We start from the raw sequence: 16,464 nt of genomic DNA, 5'->3' as shown, positions 1-16,464 counted from the left end.
CATCTGCTCCCTGAATATATTTGAGTCATTTACTCACTAAAATAAGTTTCTGCTTGTCATTCCTTGTTAGTATTTGCAGAGTCAGTACAGCTGCAGGAGACTTGAACTTGGTCCGGTTCTTGCTTGTAAATCAACAAAATTGTTAAGCCATATTCTGACTGTAATATCTTAAGCTATTTCTGGATACACCAAGCTCGACTTTGATTTTTAGGTTGTAGGTGGCTGGAAGGTGGAGGGGTAGGAGGGATACTTGTAAACCAAGTGGATTTGATCTAGAAGTCAATGAGAAACAGGGAAGTCCACAAATCCACTTTTACAGTTACTTTTCAGAAAACCAAACTTCAAACTGTGCTTAAACTACCTAATTACATATTGAAGTTTTGGTAAAAGCCTGAGTAAAATTGCAGTGTTGAATATCTGTAATTGTGTCAACACAGATTCCACAGGTGGAAAGTGATACACAGTTGGTCGTGGATAACCTGGTACCTACCAAAGAAAACTGATTTAGACATTTAATTCTTGAGTGCAAGTAAAAACATTTCTGAATCCAAGACTTCTGTCTTGAAACAAAATCTGCTCATTTTTGGGGGGATTTAAAAAAAAAAAATCACAACTGCGGCTGTTTGGTGCTGCCTGGACGTGTTAGGCAGACAAAAGGATTCTGTTGCATTCTTGCTCTGTTTAGTTTCTGTATTAAGGACTAGTAGCATCTTTAATGGCTCTAGTTAACAATTTAGCTGGGATTTATCAATCTGCTATTTCCCTTTCACTTCAACTGCTTTCTTAACATTCCAGAAATATTCTGGCAAAGCTAGTCAGCACTAAAGCACTTTAGTTTTTTAATGTAGTTTTGAACATCCAATACATAATTTACATAGGATAAAACTTTCTGGCTTCTGGAAATGTAATAAAGTTAAACAGCTTTCTATTAAATTTTCAGTTCTTGTTAACTTCATGTAAAATGAAGAGCAAGATATTAATTTGACTAGATCTGGCAAAGAGCACTGGGCAGGTAGACTCATTAGCCTCCTATTGACTTCACTGCTGGTACAGCAACCCACAAGTGCAGTTTTTCCTTGGGTCTGGACCTTGATTTTTTTTTTTTAATGGTATAAACTGAAATAGGAGAAGCACACACTTCTCTGCAGACATTCTTGAGCTCTATTAGGTCAACAGCTGAAATATCCATGTCTTGAACCCTGGAATAATTTGGAAGTGGGAGGAGGATTTTTGTTTTACAAGAATGTGAATCTAATTACTAGTGTAATTGTGGAACACTGGAAATTCATTTAATTCTTGCTACATGATTAAAATAATCCACTTTGTTTACTTTAAAACTCCTCTGGCAGCAATTCTTCCATTGTGTATTTAATGACTGTCTTTAATGCTTTTGAGTTGTACTGATTACCTACGTAATATCAAAAACCCTTTAACTCCACTCTCATGCTAGTATATAGCATATTTTGATGTTGTTTTAAAGCTCCTTTGGTGGTGGACCTTTCACAGTACTAACCTTGTTTTTGTCTCTGGTTGAAGGAAACCTGTTGATGAAAATCCAATATAATAGAAAATATTACACTTGACAATGTGCTTATTTATTTTAAATAAACTCAAGCAAGCTGTTCAGCACCTATATTAAAACTACTGCCTTCCTACCTTTGGGAAGAGTACTATAACCAAAGAGGCTATCATCACTGTCAATTATAATTGATTATATTATGGAGGAAAAGCAATCCTGAAATATGTAGTTCTATGCATTAGTTTAATGGCTGGGGTAGAGAATAAATCAAATAGTGTGACCTGTTATAAACTAATTTTGGCATAGTAAGGGATTCTCTGTATCAAACCCTTATTGTCAGGTAAAAAATTAGTAGGAAATCAATATTTTTCTGACAAACTGCATTTCTGCTAAATGACATCTACCTTGGCACATACTAGGATTAACCCTACCACAATCTTTGTTGCATTTTTCTATGACTAATGAATCAAGTCTCATAGTTCCTTTCTGAGGTAGGGAAATATCCCCATTTTTAGATGAAGGGGTTTTCATTTAATTTCTTTATACCTCAATTACATCTGAAGTTGTGCTAAATCTGATAGCGCTGGAAATACAACTAAGTTCACTTGGGTATCACTAGACAATCTTTCCCTTTTAATGATTCACTCCACTAGTATGGTATGGTGCAGCCATTCAACCATGGAACTTTGCTCCTAGAGCAACCCCTCAAAATTTTGTAGTGCCCAACCTCTAACAGTATTTCTGTAAACTCAGCTTGGTGGAAGGAAGTGGTGGTGTGATTATTCTAGGTACCACCACACTGTCATAGCACTTGTGTGTAGTATCATACTAACCAATCCATTAATCTAATAGATACACTTCATTTACAGCAGGTTCTTTTTTAGTGCAGTAGTTGCATTAAAATCACAGCTTTAAAATCTTGATTAAAACTGTACTGACTGGTAGCTGCTCTTGTTTCCCTGCAGTGTCCAACTATGCCTTTTCTATTACAAAAAAAGTGTTTGCATGAAAAAATGTTGGAAAAACAATTCATCTTGATTGCATTGTTAAATGTTATTCCTTAGACTGACATGAACTTAACTATTCCCTCATAGCTCCAAAAGACAACTTATTCTCCTCTCAAGAACTGATACTCCTGGGGGAATTCTGCACAATTGCATGACCACAGAATTCATATCACCCACAGATTTCTTTGCTTCCCTGCAGAAAAATCACGGGTGCATTGTTTTGGGCGCCAGGAGCAGCCAATGGAGAGATAAATAACGGGGTGCAGCTGGGGCTGCCTCAGCCAGTGGCTTCTATCCTGTGCTAGGCTAAGCTACTAGTCCTGGCTGGGCTGGGGAGGACGGGACTTCCTCTTTCCCTGCAAGGAACAGCCAGCGCTGGGTCAGACCCACCCCCAGAAACCCCTCCAGCTGCAGGAAGCTCTGCATCATCTGCCCACTTCCTGTCCCCTTTGTTCCTCAGCTGTGGGGGGGAAGGGGTCAGTGTACAGGGAGCAGCTCCCCCATCCCCCCAACCCTCATGCATCTGGACCCACCTCATACCCAGATCACCCTGCCAAGCCTCACCCCCTGCATCCAGAACCCAAACCCACAGCTGAACAAGCCTCACTCTCTGCATCTGGAGCCCCACTGCACCCAGACCCCCATGACAAGCCCCTGCACTGAGACCACCCCCTGCACTCAAACCACCACCCTACCAAACCTCACTGCACCTGGACCACCCTGACTAGCTCCCCACACCCAGATCCCCACCCCACTGAGCCAGCACCTGGACCCCTCCTGCTGAGCACTCCACACCCAGACCCCCCCACAGCTGAGCCCTGACCACCTTCACCTGGACCCCCCCTGCAGAGTCCCATTATGTCTGCACCCCTGTTCATCCAGATCCTCCCCACACCAAGACCCCCCACCAAGCTGCCCACACCCAGACTGCCCCCCACAGAACCCTATTACTTCACAGCTGGATCTCCCCACACTAAGCCCCTCCACACTTGGATCCTGCTGGGCTGAACCTGCCTGCCTACATCTAGTGTGCTTGGCATAGAGGGGCAGGGCCCCGGTGCGTTCCTGGGGCAGGCCTGGTCCTTGTGCTGTGTCAGGGTTGGGTGCAACTTTTGCGTTGAGTCCATAGCTGGATGGGGGGAGGAGGGGGCACAGGGTGATCTCACAGCTCTGTAATCAGTGGCCTGTGCTCCTCACTGCCATGGTGGAATCTCCACATTTATTTATTGACAAATACAATTTGCAGCTTTTTAAAATACCGTGTGTAGAATTTTTTATTTTTTTGGCACAGAATTCCCTCAGGACTCATAAGAAGCAAACTGAAATGCTTGAAAGGAAGGGTGTGGAGGAGCTTTACTGGTACTGAAACATAGGGTGGGGTGTGTGGGGAGTCTAAGCAATGGGGAACAGCATGTAATTTCTTAATGCATAATTCTAGCTGTAGGAAATCAGACATCCTCCTTCCACATCTTAAAATGAAATGCCAGTTTATGAGATGGTTGAACCTAGTCTCGTAACTTTAAGAGGAGGGGGGAGTACAAATAGTTTGTCATGCAAGTACAATATTTGGTATGTGGACCTGATGTGTAGGGGCTGGGCTACACTAGCCCTAGATTTATTATGGTTTAGAACAGGGGGTCTCAACCTTTTTCTTTCCAAGCCCCTCCTCAGCATGCTATGAAAACTCCACGGCCCCCCGGGCCATGGCAGCTGTTTTACTGTGTATAAAAGCCAGGGCCAGCATTAGGGGGTAGCAACCAGGGCAATTGCTCGGGGCTCCTTGCCACAGCAGGCCCCGCAAAGCCAAGCTGCTCAGGCTTTAGCTCCCGCCCTGGGTGGCGGGGGTGAAGGCAGCGTGGCTTCAGCTTTCTGCCCCTGAGTCTAATGCCAGCCCTGCTTGGTGGACCCCCTGAAACCTGCTCACGGCCCCCCAGGGGGCCTCGGGCCCCTAGTTGAGAACTGCTGATTCAGAACAAAGTGACGGCACTCACCTGCGTAGAGCAGCTTTTGGCCCACTTCTCGTTCGACGACCACAAGAAGGGCCAGGTCTGGAGCTGACTGTGGCTGTGCAATACGCTGTACGCAGCCAAGCCCTGACCTCGCACCTCTGGGCCCTGCTCTACCGGCGGCAACTACAGGAGCTGTGGGGAGGCCTCGCTCCGGGCTGCCCCAGGGACAAGTACCTGCTTGCCCTAGTTGCATGTGTTTTTAGGCAGGGCTCTGGTGCTGGGGGCTGCACAGCTCCCAGGGCGGGGCAAACAGCACCTGCTTCGGGTAGGCTTGCCAACCCTCCAGGATTGTCCTGGAGCTTCCAGCGATTAAAGACAGTCACGTGATGAAATCTCCAGGAACCGGGCAGAATTGAGAACCCGCCTCTGGCCCCACCCTGCGACAGGCCCTGCATGGAGCTGGAGGGGGGGCCAGCCCTCCCTGGAGTCCCTGCCTCCCCCCGACCCCCTCCTCAGAGTCCCCACATTCGCTCAGCCCCGCCTCCCCGAGGCCCCGCCCCTCCCCCACGCCCGCTCAGCCCCGCCTCCCCAGAGTCCCTCCCCCTCCCCCACGCCCGCTCAGCCCCGCCTCCCCAGAGTCCCTCCCCCTCCCACGCCCGCTCAGCCCCGCCTCCCCAGAGTCCCTCCCCCTCCCCCACGCCCGCTCAGCCCCGCCTCCCCAGAGTCCCTCCCCCTCCCCCACGCCCGCTCAGCCCCGCCTCCCCAGAGTCCCTCCCCCTCCCCCTCGCCCGCTCAGCCCCGCCTCCCCAGAGTCCCTCCCCCTCGCCCGCTCAGCCCCGCCTCCCCAGAGTCCCTCCCCCTCCCCCACGCCCGCTCAGCCCCGCCTCCCCAGAGTCCCTCCCCCTCCCCCTCGCCCGCTCAGCCCCGCCTCCCCAGAGTCCCTCCCCCTCCCTCTCGCCCGCTCAGCCCCGCCTCCCCAGAGTCCCTCCCCCTCCCCCATGCCCGCTCAGCCCCGCCTCCCCGAGGCCCCGCCCCCCCACGCCCGCTCAGCCCCGCCCTCCAGCTCCGGGTCTCGCCTCACAGCCAAGCTCCGCCTCCGTCCTTCCGCCTCTTCCTCGACTCCTCCGGCGGCGGGCGGGGTTTCCGGTTCCGCCCCTTCCCGGAAGCGGCGCGCGGGGCTCGCGGCTGTGAGGCGAGGCGCGGCGCGGCGGCCTCTCCGCCGGCATGGCCCGGAACACGCTCTCCTCGCGCTTCCGCCGCCTGGACATCGACGAGTACGACGAGAACAAGTTCGTGGAGGAGCCGGACGAGGCGGCGGCGGCGGCCGAGCCGGACCCGGCTCCCGAGGTGGAGGCGCTGCTGAGGCAATATCCTTCGGGGAGTCCTGGGCCCGGCCCCGCCGGCGGGGAGAGCCGCGCCGGGCGGGCCCACGGGCCGCGTCCTGGGAGCCGGCCGGGCCGCTGTTGCCCCGGGGGGCGGCTCTTCTGCGGGCGCGGCGGCCGCGGCCTTGGCGGGCGGTGTCCGCGCGGGAGCGGCGCGAGCCCTGCGCCGGGCTGCTGGGGGCTGGAGAGCCCCCGTCTCCGCGCAGCGAGGGCAGGAGTCGGGGCTTGCCGCGGCGGCGCCTGCCCCGCTGCTGCCCGCCCGGGCCGGAGCGCTCCAGCCCGGGTCCGTTCCTTGCCGCGGCGGCCCAGGCGAGCCGCTGCGAGGGTGCAGAGAGCAAGCTGGTGGAGGGGTGGGCAGACAGATCCGGTGGCGGATTTTTACAGAAGTGGTCTCTGCTATACTTGCGAAGGAAACTGTGAACCTGTGCAGAGCTTAATCCAAGCAGCGATGCCTGCCCGCGGGCGCAGAAAGCCCGAAACAGTCGCTCTGGTGTGTGAACTGAGGCATTCCTTTCACTGGCTCCTGCCCGGGTGACACGGCTGATACTTTAAAAGTCAACGTTGTTAGCTATTACTTTGCTCAGAAAAGCATGTATTAGAGCATGTATTGTGTTATGAAGATTTACAGTTACTCTGACGGGGACTTTCAAAGGAACAGTTGGCAAAAAATCATCTAACTCCCAGTTGACTTTCAATCAGTATAGGGTGCCTAACTATCATTTGTACTGTTGAAAATCTCTCCTTTAACAACAGTTTATATTGCATATGTCTTTTAAGACCACATGGCCCATGGTTGCAGTGTGGGCATTATTGGTATTATAGCCTTAAAGGGGGTGGGGTCTCTTCTTTCAAAAGGTAGTGTGAAACATGCATGTCCCCAAGTGCTTTGTAAATTTAGTCATGAATATAAATTTGGTGAGATTAAGTAGCTGTGCATAACTGAAAATACCTACAATTGGAGATGTGTTAAAAGTATAATTTTTGATCTGTTCTGAGGTATTCCTTAATGCTCCTAGGTGTGACTAATTTACATATTTCCTTTATAACATCTATTAAAATGCTAACAACGCTTGGCTCCCCAAAATGTTATCTTAACCAATCTCTCCTTTTTTCATCTTTGCCTTTTTGCTGTCCAGTTTCGTGAGTTCTAATCTCATCACACTTTCCGTTTACAAGAAATAAACATGTTCCTTTGCTTATCTTTATATGATACAGTGGGCAAAATTGAAAAAACTCCACTTGGCTGATAAAGAAAAGAAAGCAGCAAACATGGGAAATGAAAGCAAGTCCCAGACTATGCTTTAACTTTGATTAAGATTGGTATCTCTTTGTCTGTGGAATTCTAACCAGGTCCTGAAATCTGAAATAACCTGATTTATAGTTGTGGGACCAAGCTGTGCATACTGCAACACCAACAATTCTGTCATTTTTTTAGCAGTTTATGAAAGGGGATTATGTGGGATCTGATCTCAGCTTTTGTAGCAGTTGATTGTAATTCATAGTTTATATTGGATTGTTGATAAAAACACTGGAAGCAAATTAAGTTACCTAATTAGGGGTTGCAGACAGAAGTGGACAGAGAGCCTTATATAGAAGGAGAATGTTCCGTTGCCTCATCCCATTTCTGAAATAATTTTTCAAGTAGGACAGTGTGTTTTGAAGTGAGTTAATTGAGCCAAACTGATGTAAATGTGCTTAAAATAACTCTGCAACCAGCCACACTGGGACCTAACCCAGATTATTCCTTTTATTAAGGTTCCTGTTCAGAAGATGAAAGCAAGGAGGATCCTTGACACAATGCGTTTTTAAAATGAAGCCTACAACAAGTGGGGGGGGGTGGGGAGAGCAGGATAGCCTCTGACTGGGAGGATCTGCAGAAGAAATAGTTTTAGTTTGTTTGTGCATCTTAGAAAATATCACTTGGAGTTGTGCAGATCTTTTTTCACAGTGTAACCTAGAGTAAAGTGCTTGATAGCCTGGGAGGCTTATATCTTCCACCCACAAAAAGGGTACAGGTTTGCTCCCATCACTAATACATATCAGTAGTGTCTGCTTTACCACATGTGGAGATGACAAAGTTCATTCTCCCCATTCGCTGCTTGGATTCTCTGCTCAATCTGTTAAAAGGTGGTGATGTGGTCATTTCTGTGATGTGGGACTTTTCTCCATTAGGGGGCTGGACTAAGCCCCACCAAATCATTTCAGATTGGTCCGAACAGCCATCAGACTTGATGTTGACCTGGGCTGGATTCTAGTCTGTCATCTAAAGGTGACAGAATCTATATCTCATTACCAATCCTCTGAGCTATCTTGTACCCATACTATGTAGTTAAGATTCCTTCACTGTAAAAATTGGGCAGAAGGCCAATAACTATTCTAAGTTTGTATAATTTGATTAGTAACTAGTTGCAGTATGTGCTGATCCCTTTATATTGATCGGAATTCTTCCTGAGTGGAAACTGTCACTTGGGCTGCTCTTCCGCACCAAATAAGATCATTCATGAAGTCCTCCAAGTCCTTGTTTCTATCTGAACAAGTGTTGGGAATGACTGAATTAACTATTTTATGGCAGCATTATTTCTTAAATCCCAATATGAAGTTGGGGATAACAAGTTAAGGACTTGCATGTTTATTTCAGAGAGGGGCTCTGCTATTAATTAAGGAAGTAGATTAGTTCATTACCATCCTGCTGTTACTTCTATTTATAAGCATAATAGAAATGAATAGTAAATGATTTGAGTTTTCCAGTTATAGCTGCCAGTATACCAAGTTACTTTTTAGGTGACTTGTCCCCCTGGATGCCATTCTTGTTACTTGGCATCCCTTGAACTAAGCAAATGAGAATGTTGGGTTGTAAGGTTAGATGGTTCCATAGCTCAGTTTGAGTAACTGAGAGCAAGGCTTTGCTGATTTGCGAAGTTTTAAGTTTTGTGGTAAATGAGGAGGTTTCTGTTTCTATAACAATGAAGTCTTGTCAGCTTTAGTTTAACTGACACAGGATTTCCTGTCAACTCAGATGTGAACAATTGCTTTAAAAATTATAAGTGAAGAGGAAATTGACCTTGAAGCAGAATGAGCACTTGTTTGCAATCCTTCTTGCTGTGCTGTCGGGCTTTAACAATCTTACTCTTGCTGTGTAGTTTCAGGGCTTGGGATCACAAAGTTAATTAAAATCATTGTGAAACATAAAACTGGTGCTGATTTCTTTGGCATCTTTTATTCAAGTTTTTAAATTTATATTTAATTGCCTGATACTTGTGACTGTTCTTACTATATGGTATAGAATTCCCCAAACTACCTTGCTCCATTACCACCATTTAACTTATGTAGAAAAGATAACATCTCTTCATTGGCAAAGCTCAGGTTTCCACACTCTCCTCCTATAGAAGGAGAAACTTTTTAATGCTGTTTCCTGAGCTTCTCTACTGCATTTCAGTATCTTATCTTGTGTATCTATAGCTACGCTTAAGATTTGCAGGAGACAGGATTGGATGTTTCCCAGATGGGGTATGCATGCATTCCCTTTCATAAATAGATGTGTGTAATCTGAATCTTTCCCATGCTTTCAGATATCGCTTAGGATACAACCAAGGCTCTGCTATCTCTGTGTAGCCTGGACTGCTTCTTGCATGTCTTCTATGTTGTTAAATCTCATAATTTTTTCTCTACATACTGTTCAGTGGAGGGGTTCTTTTGGTTGACTCCTCTTACATGTTTCTTGAGTTGTCCATAGCAGATGCTCAGGCTTCATTCTTAACACACATTCGATATTTTCATCATCTTCTATGGGTAACTTTGCAGATAAGGAGTCACTCAACTGTGATTAAAATTGGCATTTGCAATAAATTCATTCCATTTAATACTTAATATTTTCCTGGGGCATTTGCTTTCAAAGGCATTTAGATATTTGTCTGTAAGTTTTGTTGATTTCCAGCCTCCAGAACCATATGCAAGGTGAAAATCACATTTTAGTTGAAGTCGTAGTTTGGTTTTTAAAAGACTACATCTTGTTTAAGCTGGTAAATGCAGCAGCCATCTTGTCAATTTGATATTTTCTTCTGGATATCCCCAGTGGACTTGTTTATATTTTTACAGCTAATCTAACAGGTCTTCCTTCTGGACGCTGAGTTCTTACCCACCTAGTTTGTGAATTCTAGCTTTAGGAGCTGTGGAATCCTACATGCCTTTTCACAGCAAAACCCCTCTTGAAAGAATTGGGAACGCTTTCTGATTGAAGACAGGATAAGACTCTGGTTTTTTTTGTTTTTTTTTTTTTGGATCGTGTGTGTTCAGGCTATGTGGACCCTGAACTCCATAATGCTATTTTGGAATTTCAGTGACTACACCAGGGGTCTCAAACATCCGGCCCGCAGAGTTATTTGCTGATGCCCGCCAAGCTCCCCGCTTCCCCCCGGAGTTATTTCCTGTGGTTGCCAAGCTCCCCTCACCTGCCGCTGCATCCATGCTCCTCTGCGTACCTCCAAGTGCTTCCCACTGCCAAAGAGGTGTTTGGTGAACTTAGCGCTTTTCAGGAGGGACGGGGAGCTGTGGGCTCAGGGGAGGAGGCGGAGCGGGGATTTGGGGAAGGGGTTGGAATGGGAGCGGGGAAGAGGTGGAGTGGGGGCTGGGCCAGGGGGAGTGTGTGTGTGTGTGTGCGCGCGGGGGGGGGGACGGGGACTTTTGTACCTTTATATGAAAAGGTGTCAGTAATGCGGCCCTCGGGCCAATGTACTAGTCCTCATGTGGCCCTCGTGGTGGTTTGGGTTTGAGATCCCTGGTCTACACAGTATCCACTGTACTCTTTATAAGTAATGTAATTTTTGTGACAAGCTGGGATACCTCCGAGTTCATGGTGATGCTCAGCCATTATTGTGTACATTATGTATAGTATTTAAAAACAATGGTTAGTGTAAAGATCTACTGACCATGAACTGAGTTTCCTTTTGATGTGCACAAGTTGACACTCTACTTTGCTACTACACCATCTTTTAGAAATCATGTATTTTGTATTACAAAGCACATTGTGGTGATCTTTAGAGTACTCAAAAGGCTATTCACAATAGCCTTCGCTATATTAAAAATGAGGGTTATGTCAGCTTGATCAAAAGGTGTGGTATGTTGCTACAGTTTGTCCTTGCTTCCTGTTTCCACTATCTTGAGTTAGGTGTTTTGGAAAATCCAATGCTCTGATCTGTCCTTTATAGAATGCTTATTAATCATCTTTAAGAATATCTAAACAATTTGGGTCCTTAACTTGCTGTGCTGCACAGGTGATATGCTCCAAGCTTTCCACACAGCTTTAAGGAATTCTCCTTTGAACACGAAGAACCAAGCAATAAAGGTAAATGGAGTCTTTGGGTTTCTAATGGTGTGACTGTTAGTTCACCTTAGGTGCTGACACACTGATCCTTATGGACCTAGCTATGGAGTGTTAGTACGCTTTAAAATAACATTTATCTGAAAATATAAATAGCTGATTGTTAATAGTCTAGTGTATGAACCACTTGTAAAATGTATATGCTATATATTTCTACTTAGACACCCTTGGTTAGTAACTGCTTCTGTTCGATAGCTGGACCTTTACCATGCAAACTCTAGGAGAAGAATATTAGAAGCTATCCAGTATATGTGGCTTCTCCACCTTGGTGCACATACCTGGCTCGATGGAGTGGGATAGCAAGTTTATGCTAGGGCATAGCAGTGGGGGAAACATGCTGCTAAGATACTTATAAGTCTGGTCCACTGACCCACCAAATCCCATCTTTTCTCAGAAGGAAAGACTGACCCTTTTCAATCCTTCTAATGTTTAAAGAAGTTGGTTCTTTAATGCTTCTAAGTACTAAATTTAAAATGGTAAAACTAAAGCCTAATGGTTCACAAACTGACATGGCCTTTTATCTCCAGCTGAGAGTTCCATTGCGTGTTATCTGTTTGGCAGAAGTCATTTGCTGAGTGCATGTGCATTTTGGATACAGTTAAGATTTTGCTGTTTCTGCTCTTTGGGGCAATAGGTTCTGATGTCATTTTATTTCTCTTGCCGTTGCAGGAACGGGCCCAGGGAGTGGTGCTTAAGGTCCTCACATCTTTTAAAAGCAGTGAGATAGAACAGGCAGTAAACTCGTTAGACAGAAATGGTATTGACTTGTTAATGAAATACGTTTATAAAGGATTTGAAAAGCCAACAGAAAATAGCAGTGCAATATTACTTCAATGGCATGAAAAGGTAAGTCTCTCTTCCAGTGCTGCCGAAGCTTGAAGTCACGGTTCAGTAGGATCATTGGTGAAAATCTTCTGAGTGGCTACATGCTCTGTGTAACAGTACCTCTTGCAGAATCATATGATATTATTGTAGTCAGTGGAGGTGCTGGTGGAGGAGTCTGAGAGGGCATTTTCCCTGAGGGCTACGCTATTTGGGAATTCATTTCCCTACTGGTCTGCCAGAGTTTGGATCCATTAACTTTTAGTAGGCTTCAAAGTCTGTTTTCTTGCAGCCATTTAGGAAGGTTGGGAGTCCATGGAAGGAGGAATAAGGTGGAAGTATTATGATGTAGTTGGGTAGAGTGGTGTGGTTTTCTTTGGTAGAATCTACCAACTTGTAAACTGAGAGTTGATTATTCAGAGTATTAAAGTGATTAGAAAAAAATCAATCAGGTGTATATGTTGAGGTGCATAGGCCTCTGGATATGTGCTAGAGAAATACATGCCTCAGAGCTTTCGTGTGTCATACTCCCATAAATTGGCAACTGGATGTACAAAACTGAGCAGTGATTGTTACACAATTCTAACTTGCAAGAGAAACTCTTGTGAAGTCTTGCAACTGAAAAGCTCCTACTTGGACCAAATTCTACCTTAGAGTTCAAGTGTGGAATGACGGCTCTGATGTGTACTGTCCTGAGGCAAAGGTCCCCTATCGAATGGCTGTTCTGTGATCCTGTGAGGGTGTGGTGAGGGCCTTGCTGCCAATAGACCGTTTTGATACTTTCCTTCCTGCCACCCTGGGTAGGGTGCATGTGTGAGCAGGCATAGGTCTGTATGGAATGATTGTTCTGCCCCCCTCCCGAGTGTAGGTCTGAGTGTGGAACAACTGTCTTACAGTCTTTTTAAAGGAAGAAATTTCTTTAAATTCAGCGTACATCTACAGCCCCACAAGGATGTGTTCAGACATTAAAGGCAACACATTAGGGATACTTAGTAACTGCACTGAAGACTTCTGCAGCTGCCACTTGCTTTGCAGAATGTCAGTTCAAATGTGGGGGTGGGAGGAGAGAACTGTTCTCTTGACAGCAAGGAACATATTTCTGCTTGCTTTTTGTTTCCAATGAAAATGATGGTTTCTGGCCATTATGGATTGGTGGCCCATGGTGTATGAAATTACCCAGCATACGGCGTTGGCTGGGGAAATGGCACCACGCAGAGTATGCAGCAAAACATAAAAAACAGCTTACATGCTCATCACTAGACTTTGAAAGGAATGAGGCAGTACTGAAGTAGTCTTGGCACTGTTTCCAAACTGAAGCTTTGCTTGCATTCCGCTTCATGGTACGACTGGTATGAAGAGTGATTCATTCATGGTGAGAGGAGGAGTCATCTGTCTAGTCCTTTGAGATCTAGCACTTCCTTTCAGTACCTTTTTAAATTAGTGTCAGAGCCAGCTGCCCAGCTTTAGCAACAGATATAGAAACAAGTCTCAGTTGTGACTTGGGTGCAAGTGGGTAAAAACATGAATTCTTACACACCCAGCTTGTGCAATTACATACTCTCCCACACCTCTCAGATAAGAGGACTCAGTTATAACATTGCACTTCCTAAGAGCAGCAGGATGTTTTACACGAGTATTCCCTGCTCAGGTTGTAATACTTCATAGGTTGCATTTTTATTGCATCTAGCAGATAAACTTGTAAGCTGTCAATTTAGTCTGTCTTAGTATATAGCTGCTTCTCCTAATCACTAGTATATCTACATTTTAGACCCTAATGTAGATACATTTTGGTTTACTGTTTGTATGCAGGATATTGAACTTAGACTAAAAACAAAAGAACCTTGTTTCCAGTCAGAACTATGGCAGGTGATAGAGATTCTGTAATTGTGGTAATGTCATACAAAGTTTTAATACCACCTTCAGTGGAACTGGTGATAGCTTTGTTCTGTGTCCTAGAGTCTTTCTGCACCATCCCCTTAAATTTGAATGGTTTACAAGATGTCACTAGGTTACGGGCCGACAGTAATGTCTCCCTTAAGTGTCCTTGGGTGCTCTGATATAATACAATAGCTTGTCTTACAGAACCACGTTGCCTCAGATACTTTGGGAACCTCAGTCTTTATTCTACCTATCAACACTCTTGTGAAGAGTGAGATTATTATCCCCATAGTACAGATGGGGGAACTGAGGCATAGAGACTAAAGATTTGCCTAAGGTCCTGAAGGAAGTCAGGGCAGATCTGGGAATTGAATCCAGGTCAAAAATCCCAGTTTAGCACCCTAACCATTAGCTTATCTCTTCTGGTGGTCAGCCATAGGTTATACCCTTTAGTCCCTGATACAACTTATTCCCCAAATCACCAAGAAGTTAAATTGTTCTGTAAGATCACAACTGCAGAAGGTACCTGCACAGACTTTAGGGGAAAGATTAATGTATCTTAAACAATTCTTCTAGGGTTAAATAATTTCCATTAATGCTGTTCTTAAGGAGTTGGGATAAACTGTCTAGTAATACGTTCCCAATGTTTGACTTTAGAGTGTCTTTTCCAAAAATGGCTGCAGTTGCTGCTGACTATTGGAATGTTCAACTCTTGAACCAGTAGCATAATGCCAAATGGTTACAGTTCCTTAGTAACACTAATACTTGATCATGTGGGCATATTTCCTTTCTAATGTGTCTGAAAGTGAGATTCCACAAAATGAAAACTGCTGTTTCTGCTTCATGTTCATTTGCAGATTTGTTACCCTATCATTTTCAGAAGAATTAACTTATTCAAACAGTAATAATTCCAGCACCTCTTCAGGAAATCTATTTTTCATTAAAGAGCCTTTTTTAAACAATGACTTCAAAGGTTTAAGAGCAAGAAAATGTAAAGTAAGAAGTAAATGCTTAAATAGTGAATAGTGTCTGAATTTTAGGAGCTCTAGCAACAAATGGAGAAGTGAACTATATACTGCTTAGTGTTACAATTAAGTACAGAAATGTTAGCTAATATCTGCTGTTATGTTTGGGATGCCTTGTGTGTAATATCTATCTCCTTTTCCCACCCTCACAGGCACTAGCGGTAGGTGGACTAGGTTCCATAGTAAGAGTTCTTACAGCAAGAAAGACTATTTAAAAGACTTAACTTGAACCAAGATGAACAGTTTTGGAATCAGAAGAAAGAATTAGCTGAAGTGACGCTGGTCCATCTTTCTAGACATTGCAATCTACTGAAATACTTTGGAAACCTCTGGAATACTTCTAATTCTAAAGGTTGGGGGAAAAGGGTAAATATTACTGTGCTTTCTGACTATCAAATACAGAAGCTGAGACATTAATCCCTTGTTTAAAGGTAAAGCAGAAGGCAGAAATTCTGCTCCATTACGGTAAGGGGAGAGGTCATTAAGAGCCTGTGTGTATTGCTTATTTAAAAGAAGAGGTGCTATGGCTTCAGTAGACACAGAATTCTGACTTGTTTCTGGGTGGGGGAAATGTTTATTTGAAAGGGGATTTTGTACATACAATCAAAGGACTAGCTGGACTACTGGTTTGTAAAGTGCCTGCTGCATCAATAAAGCTCTTGAATTGTAAGAGTCAAACTGCCCTTGCTTCAAAGGCAAATTAGTATTGAAATATTCCTGGTGTAGGATCCCCACCTCCACATAGCAGCATGCTCTTGTTTACACATACACCACCTTGACTGACATGCTTTAAACTAGAGCACCTTTTCCTAAATGGACTGAATGAGCACCTATAACTGCACCTTGGCCTCACTCTGTGTTTACTTGAATGTTTTCTTTCTAGCCCTGATGTAATTTGTATGTATAAACAGAGGATTAAGTTAAGTGCCAAATATAATATATGGTGTATTAAGGTGTCTGAGGGTTTAGTTTCTCCTCATGCCAGCTGAGCAAGGAACTACTTCAAAGCTTCATGTATAACTAATGCTGTTATGGAAAATGTGTCCTTGCATTTAAGTATGGTGAGTGCTTGCTTGTCTTCTGAATCAGAGCTCTCTGTTCATCTGTAAGCAGAAGTATATTCACTCCCTTTGAAGTGGACTTTTTCTGAGTAGAGTCCTGCTAATAAACTAACAGCACATCTTTAATGTACAATGCTGTACAGTCGTGTGTGTGTGAGAAGATCCTGGCATGTTGTGTTAATGCTATGGATAACATAGCACCAGTCAAAAGCAGGGGACTGTAGTTTAGCTTCCGGTAAAAAAAACAAACAGCAGTGCATCATTGAGTTACAAGTTTGTTTTTAGAAAACGTATGGCAGACAGAAGCCCAGAACTAGTACTGCATGGGCTCTCTCTCTTCCTCTCCCAAGCAAAGATGTTACCCTAGTAACAGGACCTGCTGTGAGATTAAAAATTGAGCTTTGAGAACCCAGTCCCTTTATAGGCCAATGGCAAGCATCACTG

At 44.8% G+C, this 16,464-nt stretch overlaps 1 protein-coding gene across 1 annotated transcript; it reads left to right on the top strand.

Moving 5' to 3' along the window:
* Nucleotides 1-5,612: 5,612 nt before the first annotated feature.
* ARPC5L (actin related protein 2/3 complex subunit 5 like) lies at nucleotides 5,613-16,150 on the top strand. Its single transcript, XM_037879966.2, has 4 exons — nucleotides 5,613-5,842; nucleotides 11,126-11,198; nucleotides 11,904-12,080; nucleotides 15,112-16,150. The coding sequence occupies exons 1-4, from the start codon at nucleotides 5,700-5,702 to the stop codon at nucleotides 15,172-15,174; spliced, it is 456 nt and encodes a 151-aa protein (XP_037735894.1). The 5' UTR covers nucleotides 5,613-5,699; the 3' UTR covers nucleotides 15,175-16,150.
* The last annotated feature ends 314 nt before the right edge of the window (nucleotides 16,151-16,464 follow it).

The sequence above is a fragment of the Chelonia mydas genome, chromosome 16 (genome assembly GCF_015237465.2).
Source record: "Chelonia mydas isolate rCheMyd1 chromosome 16, rCheMyd1.pri.v2, whole genome shotgun sequence".
Lineage (NCBI taxonomy): Eukaryota > Metazoa > Chordata > Testudines > Cheloniidae > Chelonia > Chelonia mydas.
This window is presented reverse-complemented; position numbering and strand designations above follow the sequence as displayed.